Source organism: Laccaria bicolor, genomic scaffold (genome assembly GCF_000143565.1).
Source record: "Laccaria bicolor S238N-H82 LACBIscaffold_15 genomic scaffold, whole genome shotgun sequence".
Taxonomy (NCBI): domain Eukaryota; kingdom Fungi; phylum Basidiomycota; class Agaricomycetes; order Agaricales; family Hydnangiaceae; genus Laccaria; species Laccaria bicolor.
This window is the reverse complement of record NW_001889886.1, coordinates 806,413-820,942: the sequence shown is the minus strand read 5'-3', so window position 1 is coordinate 820,942 and position 14,530 is coordinate 806,413. Positions and strand designations below refer to the sequence as shown.

Below are 14,530 nucleotides of genomic sequence, written 5' to 3'. Positions count from 1 at the left end.
ATAAGGCTCCGGCCTTGCAATGTTGATCGCCAACATAATCAGGCCTTGCCCAACCCTTGCCAGCCCTTGTCATTTCACGGCAAACCTGACGAGATGATGCCGGGAAAATCCGGGGGGCGGTTGCCTTACAAGGCGACCAGACGTCTGATGTAATGACCTTATTTCCACCTTACAGTCGTGGACAAGCAAAGCCCACCAATTGCTTATCTGGCTGAAAACTCAATGAAATCGCGAGATTTTTTCAGAATCTTGCTCAGTTTTTCAAAAGACGTCGAAAACACCCCCTCCGAAGTTTTTCCCACGAGTAATTAGGAAGCGCCAAATTTTTGGGGTCGAAAACCGCCAATGTAGATACGAAATTTAGTTGAGTACTGAGTCTAAATGCATCATTGCGGTCCTCGAAACGCTGCGATGCCCTTTCTGCTTTCGCACAGCCCACTGGGCAGCCTCCCCAGTCAATCCGATGCGATAAGCTGACATCCACCGCCACGATCGGTTGATGAATCGCCGGATCACCTCAGGAGGACAAGCGTTCAGCGCTTCTGAGGCAGCGTCTTTTGCCTGTTGGAAAGTATTCTTGTCTACTTGTCGATATCTGTATTTAGCCCATCCCCAATACTATAGAGTAGAATCAGAATAAAGTTTGCCATAGGAAAGTATCAAGGCTCACCATTTCAATGGGATTGAGCTCGCAATGGAATTTAGGAAGAAAAATACACTCATGCCCGGCCTCCCGAATTACAGTTTCAAGAACGGAAATCTGGTTAGCAAAATCTTCTTGCTTACTGAGAAGACGTGCCATGCAGCAATTCTCATTCTCGAAAGGGCAGACTGGTGCGCATTTAGCGCGAAGGTGGCGCACATCAAAGCCACGCTCTTCAAGAGTTTGTTGAAGCCCTTTTTGTTGCCCAGTCTCGGTGGTCATTTTTTGAATCCTGCCGCGATATTCTGGAAATGGATTTGAATCTGGAATAATAGTGTCTTTTTGCCGACGTTGCGCTCCACCGTTCGATTTATTCATTTCAAAGGCTTTGAGCGCATCAGGTGCTAATGCGGCGTGAGCAGATGATTGATCATAGATAAAAAGTGCCTGGCATCCTGGATGTGCTTCTTCGAAAACCGGGATTGCCTTGTTTTTCACCTGATCAATAAGCTGCTTGGAATCCCACCATGGATCACCATTGGAGCCTGGATAGATTATCTGCCGTGCTTCCTTTAAAACTTCACCGTTTGGGCCGTTCACGACCAAACGCCCATTCTCAGCCTCAATATATTCTGAGATGTGTATTAAGCGTCCCCTGTCTTTTTTTGGGATGATCTGCTCCGTTGAATGTAACCTGGAACAAAAAACAATAGTTAGAACTAAGGCAAATAAGCCAAGGGAACAATAAACATACCAAACCGATGCTGTATGCTCAAAGGCATGGAAAGACGACTCATCGTGAAACTCGGGGATAATTTCTTTCTCTCCCAGTTGAAGCAAGGGTGAAATTCTCTGTAAATCATCACCTATACGCTCATACCTCGCCATTCGGCTTTCAAATTCGGCCATTTTTGGAAGGAAAATATTCTGACGATAGGAAACAACGTCTGCCCGTTCGTGTCCATCCACGTAAACGCCCTTCTTAATTCTGGTGCGATGCCAACCAAGCTTAACGAGCCAGCGACGAGCTGTTCTCTTGCAAAGTGGCTTGTTGGGATAAATACCGAGCGATGGAAGTATTGATTCGTTAAGGCCTTTCTGAAATTTGACTGGGGTAACTTTCCCCTTCTGCTGCTGGATAAGCCAAGCACGAGATGCACGACGAACTGCCTCATTTTTCAAAATTGATCGTGAGTTCTTCTGCCCACCACGTCGCTCCCGGGGAAGCTGTTCAAAAATTTGATAGTGGCGTGCAAGGGCTCGGATTCTCCTTGCAAAATGATCTGACGATCCTTCGAGTTTTTGGTGCCACTGCTTGGCAATGTCTTTGCTTGCTTCTATTCTACCAAGTCCTTTGAGGCGAAGCGTGGCGAAATTACGAAGAATCATGAGTTGGTTAATTTGGGATAAGGGAAGCGACTTGAATTTTTTATTGAGGTCATTCTTAATTTGATCGCGAAGTGCGTGCCAGTCTCGTATTTCGCTTGGATTTGACGCAAAGCATTCGTCGAGTTCCGCCTCCCATTCCTCATCTGCAAGTTCTAAATCATCAGTATTTTTCTGAGCTGCATGATGGGGGTCTGCAGAATTTTCGGGGTTACTCTCGCATCCATTCTTTCTCTTTCCTAGGAGCGAGATCTGGTCATCAAATAATAAACGCGGTGGACTCATCGATTCTTCACGGATCTGGACCAAATCACAAAAAACATCTGCTGGGGTTTCGTCATCAAACATTAAACGGGGTGGGCTGGCAGATTCAATGCGAATTTGAATGTCATTTTCTCCTGCATCTTCTTCGGCAACAATCTCTGCGTCTCTTTCAAGAGGAATTTCGAGCTCTGGACTCTCCTGCTTGATTGTGTCAACCTGATAAAATTTTAGCAGCTCTAAATTTGATTAAAAAGTATATTTGACAGACCTCAAATGTATCTTCCCCAAATCCACTCGAATCCGATTGACCTGAATCTGATTCCATGTTGTCCTCATGGTCTATACATGGCCTTTTGTCAGTCTTCGTGAATCCGAGATCTTCAAGAGTCTTCTGATCTTTTAAAAGGGACTTATAACGACATTGAGTTCGCGTCGATTTGCTCCCAACATCTGGACCTTTTTTATATTCTTTAGGACGGTTTGCGACTATCAAAATGGGATTAACGCGGAAAGTGAAAGCCGAGTTTAAAGCACGCACTCTTTCTCTCCTTCCGCAACTTCTTTCTTGTCTTTTTTGGCACCCAATCCTCATCCATCAAATTGTCCCCGACATCCATCGCCATTCGCATGAGGGCGACATACAAGCCCTTGTTTCTGTACTTTCTTGGATTCACCCCGGGCCGTATTTCCTCGACCTTGTCAAGAAAATCCTCTTCGTCTTCACTATCAATATCACCATCGGACTCTACACCATCACACACTGGTCTACTGCTGTCAACGTGCACATTGGGAACCCACTCTTCATCGTCGACATCATCGAGATCGTTATCTATCAGCAGATCAGGTGTGTGGGATGTTTCCACCCGCGGGCCGCAGATTGGCTCCGAATCCGTGTGAGAAACGCCTGTCGTGGGCTTCGACTGATTTTGGAGACCAGAGATGTTGCGTTTGACTTTCTTCTTAGGAGGCATTGGCGTATACAGTCAAATTTCAACATTTTATTGTGGGGCAACCACTCGATGAAACCCTTTGGAACGTGGTGGACACGCACCATTTATCAAAAGGAAGCGATTACACATTTTTTCAGATTTTTCCATGTCCTTTTAAGGGTTTTCGCCAAAATCTCAGGGACCATTTCCTTAAATAGACATTTTCTCAAGAACGGCTCGGTGAATCTCTTTGAAACTTGGCCGGGAGCTTCACCTAACTAATACACAACGTTTCAGATACTCAAAAAGAAAGTGCTATGTCAGCCATTTTTTTAGTGGGCTTTGCTTGTCCACGACTGTAAGTCCCGACATATCCCATTCCGAAAGGAAACATCACCAATCAAATTCAATTAACATATTCTAGCAAACAGTGGTTATCAAATACTCCGAAAGAGAGAGGAGGCCACTCACCCTGTTCCACAACTGGCAAAGAAAATCAACAACCACCTAGTGACCCAAAGGCAAATTGGAAACTTACAGCCTTTTTCACCCTTGGAATTAATCGCCATGTATGCTGGATAATACCCTGTTCCGACAAAGCGTCAATAATCTGTGATAAGGCAGAAAAGGAAAGACATACGATTGTCAATCCAGTTTATCATGGAGACGACAACTCCATCCGCATGAACGATCTCATCTTGAATTACTGATAGCCAGGTGTGCTTGTTTACTTCGTAGCGTGCTATGGGACACTTTAGCATAAGGATCGGATTATCGCAGGAACGTCACTCGCCATTGGTATAGAGTATTCGAGCAGGTTTCATGAGTTTTGGAGCTGGTCCACCTTGAAAAGCACGGTTTGTTGCTGCAGTGTATAATGATTGTTCGCCGAGAACTTTACCTGGTGTAGGCTTAGCCTTTTGGCCCGCTGCTGTGTTGGTGATGGCATTAACAAGGGCTACGGGGTCGCCTTCATCACTACCGGGATAATTGTCATCTTCAAAGGATATGATATCAGTGTCGCTCATGGCAGCGTCACTATTCGCGTCTTGGAAGAGTTCCATATCCTTGTACAGTGGATGACCCGGCATGACCAGACCTTCAGCTTTTGCGATATGTGCTTTCAAAGACCCTGCAGTGAGAGGGGGAGCGATGTAGAGGGTGTCGATGCGCCCTAACGAAATATCATTTTCATCGAAGGATGTCTTTGCCTTTCCTTCGCCTTCTCCCTCTGATGAATAAACGCGATAGTATACTGCAAAGCTAGTAAGTGCATTTTTTTGGTAAGAGACGGGGACGAGACGTACCGTAGTGGACATCAGTATCATCAGACCATTCCGGGGGCTTCTCCGACAGCGTAATGTTCAAGTTGGTCCTCTTCTCCGACTCGACGACTAGCGCGATCGGATCTTGTTCAAACAAGCCTGGCCCAGAAGGAGCAGAAAGAGAGAGGCGAGCAGAGTCCTCTTTGGGCGCTGGGCTTGAGAGAGTTGCGAAAAAAAGCGCCTTTTCGGGCCTCAAAAGGCCCTCAAGTTTGCAGAGGGACCGCTTGACAGACGCCACCGTATGAGGAGGGGGAAAAGATCGTTGGAATGCGGCCAATGAAACGGTCGTTGTGGTAAAGGGGGTGAATTGATTCGAATGCACCGAGTTGGGTGTATAGACGATAATAAACTGCGTGAGTAGATCAGCCATTCAAGCCAGCAGTAGATTTTCAGGATAGGGCGCACCATAGCTGAGACCCGTTCTTTTCGTTGACTTTCCTGCTTCCGCAGATGAATCTGTACCCCCTTTGCCGTCTAGAGAGGGAGTCGAACTAGACGTATGATCATGACCAGGCAGTGTAGACATCGCTGCCAACCAGAACCTGTTGAGATGTTAGCAGGATGGACGATTGAAGGAAAGAGTCATCGGACCACCTTCATCGAGCATTATGCATGAGACAACGCAGACAACGCCGCTTATGCGTCAACCGTCGCCAGAGCACGGAGTCTCCAGTTGACCGTGACCAAGTACCTCCGCCTTTCCATCATTCAGCGCATGCACCGGCCTCTCAAGCTCTCAACTTGGAAAGTACCACAACGCAAGTTCATGAGGAGCCACGATTATATGGGAGAGAGGTGGAAATAAAGGTTAGCGATACAGTTCTGATGGCGGAAGAGAGGTGTTGACGTTGAACGCAGTACGCTCGTAAATTAGTACCTGACCAACACCTACAGCAAATAAGATCGTTACACGGGCCCCAATAGTCCCCATCGTCGTAAGTACTTACTATCTGACAATACGTTTGCTTACAACGCCATACCTCGTTCAGTGAATCCAACTGCACAACCATATCCGAGTGCCTCTGTTCCATTTCATATCTGACTTCTACCTCACGTCCTTCAAGTCTACCATTAAACAAGGCGCCGTCTCCCCAATCATAACGCCTAAAGACGTCCAGGGCGAAAAGGTCTCCACCACGTCGCGACCAAGTCATGAGGCGAAGTTTCTCAATATCATGTACCAACCAACTATACGTATAAGTACCCCATGGCTTTGTGCCTTCGATATTATGGGACCATCTGTGCGTATTTTATATCATGCTCGCACCCTCACCTCTCATGAATGTGTAGGCATTACATGAGACCCTCCTCATAACGATGAAAAGCTCGCCATTGCAACACTACCAACTTGTACTCCGATAATTCTGCATGTCGCGGGATGGGATAGCCTATACTACGATTTTGGCGTTCGACGACCGGGTCTTGTTGTGCGAGGATCCTTCACACTGTTTGCGGAGCCTCAGGGAGTGGCCCTACCCGTTTTTTAAACGTGGACTGTCTACTGGCGGAAGTTCAAGCAGATTCGGAGGATTAAAAGGAGACGCTTTCTGCCATCGAAGACGTTGGCCGTCACAACAGGCTTCTCAGCTGGAGGCTTTGTTTCTTCTCAATGACGGCGTAAGCTCAAGAAATCTCCTCGTTCTTCTTCTTAGAGTCTTTACCATCATGGTCTAGAGCATTTCCCGCTTTGTTCGGATAGCTCCTTCTACCAGCTGTCCAAATCAAACATGAATAGGACCCTTCATGTTCAACCTCCCGACGATTCTTGTGAAGTTGCGCGAGTTTGTCAAGACATGTTCAAGGTCAATCAACTTCCGTACTCGAATCTATTCTACCTTCGCTGACAGTGCAACAGGGTATCGGGACCGTCGTTTTTCCAACCGAAAGTCGATCGCCTACTGATATCGAGGACATCAAGAATATCACTTCAAATGTACCTACCATTTCTGGTTGACATGGAATGAACAGGGTCCTCCGCCTTTTTTGCCGAACTTTTCAACGACTTTCCGGCAGGGTGTTGTCTTCAGTTACTACGACAGCCATCGTGCACTTCCGCGACTTCCGAAGGGAAACAATGCTAGCTCTTTTCGACGTATGTACCCCCTTCGCTTCTAGTTCACCAAGTACCGATAGACTTGACACAGAATTACGCCTCAAACATGTCTTCGACGTTGATGTTAGATGCTCTCTGTGTTGCTGTTCGGTCCCAAGTTCATCTATTGGGGTGAGTTACCGGGTAGTCTGATCCTACCGAACACGAACTAACCTCTAAGACAGCGATCGCCGGGTAGGCCACTTGCATTGCTCAAGCGTGGACTTCCTCCTATCAACATCATAGGGTATGGGACATTGGACGCTCAGCTGCATAGTACGCTTGCAAGAACACGAAACGCTTGACCAACACTACTTGACCATTGGAATGGCTTACGTAAGTATCGCGTCCTCCCTTTATCGATCTCTTCTTTCCGTTTTATACAGCTATGATTTCAAAGGACGTCCTTTCTATCTCTCCCCACTATTCGACCACCCATCTCCTATCTTCAGAATGCTTGCCTTCCTGCCATACCATTGGCGGTAGCTTGCCTTGATTTCATCCTTCTGCTCACTATCATCTTCATCATCACCTCTTCTATGTGACGGGTCGCTATATCTATGACAGATGATACCCTGAAGGACGAAGGCCTAACGACAAGTCACAAAGGATACATTGACCGCCCGACACTACACGATGGTCTATCTGATCGTGGACACCATACGCTCCAGAATCACCTCAGCGATACCCAGAATGTTCAGAGGTTCTTTATTGAGATCTTGGATGACCTGGACTCAGACTTGGATGTTTCTTTGGTAAGTCCTTTCGCTGATTCTGCCTTTCAAGGGTACATATTCAATATGTCATCAAGCAGGGGAGGGGAGGGACATTGCTTAACACCCAATTCGCGTCGGCTCAGCATGGAATTCTCGTTGGGTCTAAGACTCACCCGGATCCTCACGTGGATCGTAGTGCTCAGTCTCTAAGGGAACCTTGGGAACCTGGATTTCAACAAGTGACTGCACATTCGGTTCCCGGTCTCCGATCTTGCATGGAACTGGGTTGTAGTTACCAACCTTTGATGAATCCTCGGGAAGGCAGCGAGCAACCCCAAAGAGGGTTGGAAACTGCCTCTTGATCACGTCTCCCACCCTTCAATTACTCCTCAAGATTGCGGCCTTCCCTACGACACCGGCTCGTCGTTCAGGTATTGTCACCCCCCTTTCATTATGTTTCACTGACGCTGAAGATGTGCATTCAAGTTTATCGCCTTCGCCTATTTGGGAATTGGACTACGAGCTCTGAAGGCGACGATGATGACGGTTATGATGACCACGACTACGTCGACGACGTCAAGGTCCGATATATCGCTTCCTCCAACGGCGCCTCTCACGACCTTCGAAAACCCCGTGTTGGACCTTTGAGCCTGAGGATTTGTATCGCCATTGGCAAGGACCATCTGACGTCAAAGTGTGGATTTGGGAGCGCAATGGCAGCAGCGAGACAGGTGGTGCCAGGCGTCCGATCCAAGCGCGGGATTCGCACCGTCACCTGCCAGAGCATCAGTTCTAAGTGCTGAAGAGCGCTAGACCGCCGTGGATTATGAAGTCGACATGGCAGAAAAGGTATCGGCGTGGTGTGAGTTTCTTTTGGTTAATTGATTCTATGCTATGTCACGAAACACCATTGGCTACCTTCGAACCATCTTGTATACTACGGCACAAAATCTATGCAGTCCTTCTCCTCCTTCAGCGTACCAAGTATAATTCACGTAAGTATCATTGTGCAAGTAACATTGGGCCCGACTCCATTGAAGTCCATTCAACCTCAGTCTGAGAATGTCGACTGTAACGACTCGCAAGTCGAGACTCGAGCCTGGCCATGGGGCTGGCAGTGAGTCGTGGTGACATCAGTTTTAGACTATTTCCTCGACGTCCACGCCATTCACCTTTTCATTCCACGCCAATTCACCGGCCAAAGTGTCAAAGACGCTTCCAGGGTCATCCCCACTGGCAAACATAACCCTAGTCAAAGGCCACAAAACTAGCAAACGCACACCCCTACGCCATAAGAACGACATCCACAGGCATCCATTCCCTCTTCTCCTCTTCACCGTACCACAAAGTCCTACCACACTCACACAGCGCCACTATGCCCCGTCTACGTCATCTCCAAGTGGACAGGTGTCCCCGACGAAGTTCAAGCTTCCTAGCGTAGGCATAGTAGCCCTTCGCTAGTGCCGCCTTTGAGGTCTCCGTCTTCCTTCACACGTCTGGGAATGGGGGTAAAGATGGAGAGGACGATACAGGCCCTGGCTCGCACTCTCCGAAGTTGGTACTACCTACGGTGTCTCCGTTTGTCTCTACTGTGTCACATTTCCTTCAACATGGGTTCGCCGTTCGTTTTTACGCATTCTGGGTCCCCATTTGCTGTCACAGGCATGGGCCTTCCATTCGCTCGAGCTCCAATTGGATACTGCCATGCGCCTCTACGTTGTCTTCCCTCCCAAGAGGATCTACAGGTTCTGTGATCCCATTCCAATCCCGCAGGGTGTAGGCGGTCCAAGCCAACAACACGCATGTCCCCTTCCTCTCCCGCCGCATGACGGACAATACCTTCTTTTAGCCCCCCCACCTCTTTCCGTGGGTGCGTTGCGAAGACGGTGACCGATTCTGGGTTTGTTATGCAGCATCTCAGGCCACGGCTTGGTGTTGGAGTTGAGGCGTTGGTTGAAAATCAATATGATGTCTCGAGGGAGTGTCAGGACCGGCACCAAGAAGAGGGGGAGCATCATCACCAGACTCAGACATATTACCAGAACTAGAAACAGAAACGGAAAGAAGGTAAGATCATCCGAAGGTGGCGACGAGGAACCGAGCATGGCTGACCCCCTCCTCCTCCTCTCCCACCACTCTCCTGCTGTACACCGTATCCCGACAATGGGAGCAGATGCGTTGGAGCTAGGTGAGACTTTTAGGCGTGCATCTGCTGGTGGTGGAGGAAGTACAAGTGGAAGTGGAGTTGTTAGGATTGGGAGAGAGAGGAAAGTTCGTGCGAAGGTTGAGGGGGGGGTAAATCTATTCAGGAGAAAGACGGAGATGAAGGGAAAGGGAAGGAGGATGTGAAAGGGAAGGGGCAGGCTCAAGAAAGCAAAGAAGAGAAACCGAACGCGAACGAGGGGGAAATGGAAGACGTGGGGAAGGAGAAGAAACCGGACTTGTGAAGCGGATTCGATCTTGACCCACCACGAGCATCATCGGCATTAGGGTCTGGAGATGCTTCAGCTCTGGATTTGGGCCCACACACAACAGAACACGCCCTCCTTGCAACGCTCACAACCCGCCAAGAAGCCCTAGACCAACGTGAGCTTGGATCGGCGGCTAGACAGGAGAGAATTGAGGGGTGGAGGAGAGGGTTGGGGAGGTGCAGAGGGCTGTTGGGTATCCTGAGGATGCGGTTGGGCGACGTGAGGAAGCGGTTGAGAGGAGGGAGAAGGCTGTTTGGCGGAGGGAGGAGGCTTTTGTGCTGAGAGAGCGGGAGGTGAAAGAGAGGGAGGATAAGGTCGTGGAATTAGAGCAAGCAATTGATGAGCGAGGACGGGCGTTTGATCAGAGAGGATCTGAGCTCGAAGAACGTTCTAGGCAGGTTGAAAAGGAAATTGCTCGACTTGGAGGTGTCAACGCGTCCACTTCGGCAGTTGGTTCAAGTTCATGGCCCACAACTCTTCTTCGGTCTGTGGTCTTTCGGGTATTGGGAGACAAGACGTCCTCCTGCCTCTTTTCCTCCTCCAACCCAAGTTCTTTCTCCTCCATCCCCACCATCCCCCAAAAAGACCCCGACGCGACTGGGAAGCGCGACGCGATCTGTACCTCTCGACAGGTGGACAGGGGAGTTAGCTCGTGCCCGTGGGCGTTGCTGTATGTGCTGTTGTTTTGAAGGTGCTTGTGAGAAGGTTGACTGGGGTTGGGATGTGTTGGTTGAGGAGTTGCAAGAACTAAATTCGAGGGTGGGAGATGCTTTGCGGTCTTATGACTTTTATGACCTTTACGACTTTTTTCACGATCTCTTCTTGACTGACGCTGACGAGGAAATGAATAAATGAATGCGCGCGTATGCGAGCGTTTTTGTTTTTTTGTTTGTGTATATATATATGATCGAGTTACTTATACCTTATGTATCGTTTGAATCTTTGTACAGGACTGAATGTTTGAAAGCATCAATGGTCGACAGTTGCTGGATGATCAGTTCCTCGTTCCTTGTGTTACATATGAACAGATCTACGGGACCGGTACATTGACCCCTTCTGAGCCGAAATCCTGACATATCCCATTCCAAAAGCATACACTCTCCCTGGTGTTCACTAATCAGAAAAATTTAACATAATCTAGCAAAACGATGGATATCAAATACTCCGACAGAGGGAGGAGACCACTCACCCATTCGCACAACTGCCAAAGAAAATCAAAACCACCTAGTAACCCAAAGGCAAATTGGAGACTCACAGCCTTTTTCACCCTTGGAATTAATCACCATGTATCCTGACCAAGGCCCTGTTCCGACAAAGCATCAACAAACTGGTGATGAAGCAGAAAAGGAAAGAAATACAGTTGGTGAGGGAGTAAATTTTGGAGACGATAACTCCATCCGTGTAAACGATCTCATCTTTGATGATTGATAGCCAGGCGGAATCACTGTAGTCTGCGGCGGGATACAATAGGATGAGAATCGGATTATCTCTGAACTGTTACTCACTGAGGCTAAGAAGTAACCGACCGCGTTTCGTGAATTTTGAATCTGGTCCATCTGAAAGGGCACGGTTTGTTGCTGCAGTGACTAGTGGATATTCACTGAGAACTTTACCTGGTGTAAGTTTAGTCTTTTGGTCTGCTGCTATATTGGCGGTTGCATTGACAAGGGCTACGGGATCGCCTTCATCGCTACCCGGATAAGTGTCACCTTGAAAGGATATGACATTGGTGTCACTCATGGCAGTGTCACTAGTCATGTCTTGGAAGAGTTCCATATCCTGGTAGAGTGCATGACCCGGCGTGACAAGGCGTTCAACTTTTGCGATGCGTGCTTTCAAAGACCCAGCGGTGTGAGGGGGCGCGATGAAGAGGGCGTTAAGGCGTCCTAACGAAATATCAGTTTGGTCGAAGGACGTCTTTGCCTTTTGATCTCCTCCTTTCGATGAGTAAACACGATAGTAAACTGCAAAGCTCATGAGTGCACGGTTTGGGTAGGAGTCGTCGACAAGACTTGCCATAGTGGATATCAGTCACGGTATGATCAGAGCGTTCCGGTAGCTTCTTTGACTGCGAGACCTCCTCCGTTCTCTTCTCCGACTCGACAACCAACACAATCGGATCTTGTTCGAACAGGCCTGGCCCAGAAGGAGCGAACAAGGAGAGGCGGGCAGAGTCTTCATTGGGTTCTGGGTTTGAGAGCTGTGTGAAGAGGAGCGCCTTGTCGGCCTCCGACCGTAGGCCCTCAAGTTTGCATATGGACCACTTGATAGATGCCACGGTATGAGGAGGGGCAAAAGACTTCGTTGGAATGCGACCAATGAAACGGTCGTTATCGTAGAGGGGGCGAATTGATTCGAATGGACCGAGTTTGGTGTATAGACGGTAATATACTGCACGAGTGGATTAGGCCATTGAAGCCAGGAGTCAAGTTTCCGAGATAGGGCGCACCGTAGTTAGGACCCGTCCTTTTCGTTGGCGTTCCGTCTTGAGACGCTGAATCTGGACCTCCTTCGCCATCTAAGGAGGGAGTAGAACTGGATGTATGATCACGACCAGGCAGAGTAGACATAGCTGCTTCCAACCAGCACCTATTGAAACGTCAGCAAGATGGACGATTGAAGGAAAGGGTTATCGGACATGCCTTCATCAATCATCATCACAAGGTATTGGCCAGATGTTCTAAATTTGAACGAGTAGCTCTGCCTTTACTCCATCCAGCGCATGCACTGGCCTTTCAAGCTCCCAACTTCCCAGGTGGAAAAGCACTGGAGCGCAAGTTCATAAGAATCCACAGTTCAATCTGGAAGTGGAAAAGTACAGGGTTGACAGCACAAGCGCGTTTGAGTGCGGGAATGACGCGCACCGATGCCCATAAGATTCCATGCTATTCCATGTTCAGCGTGGTGGGCTTCAATACTTATCTAGACAGGCACACGGGCGCCTCTCCAGGGAAGGTCGTCGGCAGCACCCGGACAAGTCGTTGACGTCACGGCGCAAAGCAAGCGCAAGGATGTGAACAACGTGCGAGCGCTGATCGCAACAACTTCAAGTTCCAACGTTGAACGTTGAACTTGAACTTGGTTGTAACGAATCGCCAGTCAAAGCCATGGCGTTGAGTCTTGACATGAGATTCACAACCACCGCCGAGTCGATCCCGTACATCCTCCACATCCACCGGCGCACCAGCTCACCCACAAAGGAAGTACTTCCATCGTCATGCCCAATCCCTCATCAAATGCAGTAAAACCAAACGCAGACTCCTACACCATAAATCAACATCCACCGACACAGGCATCCTTGCGCATCCGTCAAAAAACAAAACACTGTGCTGATACCCTTCCTTACCTTATGACTCCCATTCACCCTCAAGTTACCAGAAGATCCACAACACACATATCTGCCTACTCCACTCCACACTGGCGCAGGGGCTCAGGAGGTTCCAAACTGGCAATTGCAGTGATCACTGCATTTGTCAAGGAGAAACTATGACATTATTTATCACCAAATATTATTGGTCATGGAACTTGGTTTTCGCTGTATGGCCATGGTTTTGATCGGGAAATTGATTACCTAAGTCATGGTCTAGATCACAGATTTTAGAATCGAGATTTGGTTTTGGCTAAAATAATTCATGGTCTGCTGTTTCTGGATTGCTGCAGAGGTCAACAAACTTATATCGTGGATATGTAGCCTCATTGGCCATCTTATGGAGTCTCCCCTGATCAACCTTTGGTTATTGGGCAACAAAATTTGCTTACCTAATGTCCATCTGACCACCTGTAAATTGCTGCCCACCTGGTCCTGAAGCGATGCTGATCTAGATTTACCACCTGTAAATTGCTGCCCACCTCGGTCCTGAAGCGATGCTGATCTAGATTCACTGCCTGTAAATTGCTGGCCTCTGTGATCCTGAAGCGACACTGGTGCAGCCTTACCACCTGTAAATTGCTGGCCTCTGTGATCCGAAGCGACACTGGTGTAGTTCAACTACCTGTAAATTGCTGGTTTCTGTGATCCTGAATCAACCTGATATTTATACAAGCAGCAATGAGGACATTCACTTTTCAACATCTCTCCCCCTCTTGTTCAGAGTTCTGCGACACTTTTCAGTCACATCCAGTCATTTCATCGCTCCAAAACCTTAGGCTTTTAATCTTGTATGTCGTTATAGCCTGCTTCCCAAAGTGTTGCTTGCTAACACTTTCTCCCTTTTAATCGCAGTATCTTTTTCTGATATTAATATTTCGCAGTAAGTTGATTTCGATACTTTCTGATAGTTCAGAAAAAGGATCTAACAAATTGTATGGGCAGAATGGATCTGTCGCAGCTGACTTTAGATGAAGTTGCTCAATTGCGAGCACTCTTGTTTCGAACCCCAGCTTCCAGTGCCCCTGCCCCAAGTTCTGTCCCAAGTGCTCCTGCCCCGAGTGCCCCTGCCTCCCATGCTTTAGTGACAAACACATCAGTCCAACCATTCCTTCCTTCCCAGTTACCCCACCCTCTGGATGTTCCCAGCCAGCAGGAATTCGCAACTTCTGTTTCGCAAACCCAGGTGGGACCAATGGCTGTACCTTCTCTTCCGATCACCCAGCCCTATCAAAGCATGTGAGTCAACAGTCAGCCAGCTCCATTCCAGCCCTTTTTAGGACTCCAGAGTCTTGGGTTGAATCTTGCCACTGGCCATGCAAATCAGGCACGACGAG

The 14,530-nt window shown here is 48.3% G+C and overlaps 5 protein-coding genes across 5 annotated transcripts in view; 2 read left to right on the top strand and 3 right to left on the bottom strand.

Annotated features, from left to right (window-relative positions):
- Window positions 1-360: 360 nt before the first annotated feature.
- On the bottom strand, window positions 361-3,264 carry LACBIDRAFT_299107 (uncharacterized protein; the record flags this gene model as incomplete). Its single annotated transcript, XM_001882083.1, has 5 exons — window positions 361-618; window positions 671-1,337; window positions 1,398-2,509; window positions 2,562-2,779; window positions 2,832-3,264. 5 exons carry the CDS (start codon window positions 3,262-3,264, stop codon window positions 361-363), a joined length of 2,688 nt encoding a protein of 895 aa, XP_001882118.1.
- Window positions 3,265-3,628: 364 nt separating this feature from the next.
- LACBIDRAFT_328198 (uncharacterized protein) lies at window positions 3,629-5,701 on the bottom strand (the record flags this gene model as incomplete). Its single annotated transcript, XM_001882082.1, has 10 exons — window positions 3,629-3,642; window positions 3,694-3,705; window positions 3,761-3,808; window positions 3,863-3,964; window positions 4,124-4,453; window positions 4,530-4,896; window positions 4,953-5,021; window positions 5,425-5,435; window positions 5,495-5,497; window positions 5,518-5,701. The coding sequence occupies 10 exons, from the start codon at window positions 5,699-5,701 to the stop codon at window positions 3,629-3,631; spliced, it is 1,140 nt and encodes a 379-aa protein (XP_001882117.1).
- Window positions 5,702-6,706: 1,005 nt separating this feature from the next.
- LACBIDRAFT_328197 (uncharacterized protein) lies at window positions 6,707-10,527 on the top strand (the record flags this gene model as incomplete). Its single annotated transcript, XM_001882209.1, has 12 exons — window positions 6,707-6,771; window positions 6,839-6,915; window positions 7,207-7,394; window positions 7,454-7,643; window positions 7,842-8,151; window positions 8,332-8,350; window positions 8,396-8,472; window positions 8,888-9,225; window positions 9,277-9,543; window positions 9,846-9,941; window positions 9,980-10,496; window positions 10,518-10,527. The coding sequence occupies 12 exons, from the start codon at window positions 6,707-6,709 to the stop codon at window positions 10,525-10,527; spliced, it is 2,154 nt and encodes a 717-aa protein (XP_001882244.1).
- Window positions 10,528-10,856: 329 nt separating this feature from the next.
- LACBIDRAFT_328196 (uncharacterized protein) lies at window positions 10,857-12,396 on the bottom strand (the record flags this gene model as incomplete). Its single annotated transcript, XM_001882081.1, has 7 exons — window positions 10,857-10,939; window positions 11,016-11,027; window positions 11,082-11,129; window positions 11,155-11,277; window positions 11,332-11,837; window positions 11,938-12,217; window positions 12,276-12,396. 7 exons carry the CDS (start codon window positions 12,394-12,396, stop codon window positions 10,857-10,859), a joined length of 1,173 nt encoding a protein of 390 aa, XP_001882116.1.
- A 1,743-nt stretch (window positions 12,397-14,139) lies between these two features.
- LACBIDRAFT_328195 (uncharacterized protein) overlaps window positions 14,140-14,530 on the top strand; it is a gene marked incomplete at both ends in the record, with an annotated part of 3,574 nt that continues 3,183 nt past the window's right edge. Inside the window, one exon of the mRNA XM_001882208.1 lies at window positions 14,140-14,432. Coding sequence (XP_001882243.1) covers window positions 14,140-14,432 — 293 coding nt within the window. The remainder of the gene's footprint in view (window positions 14,433-14,530) is intronic.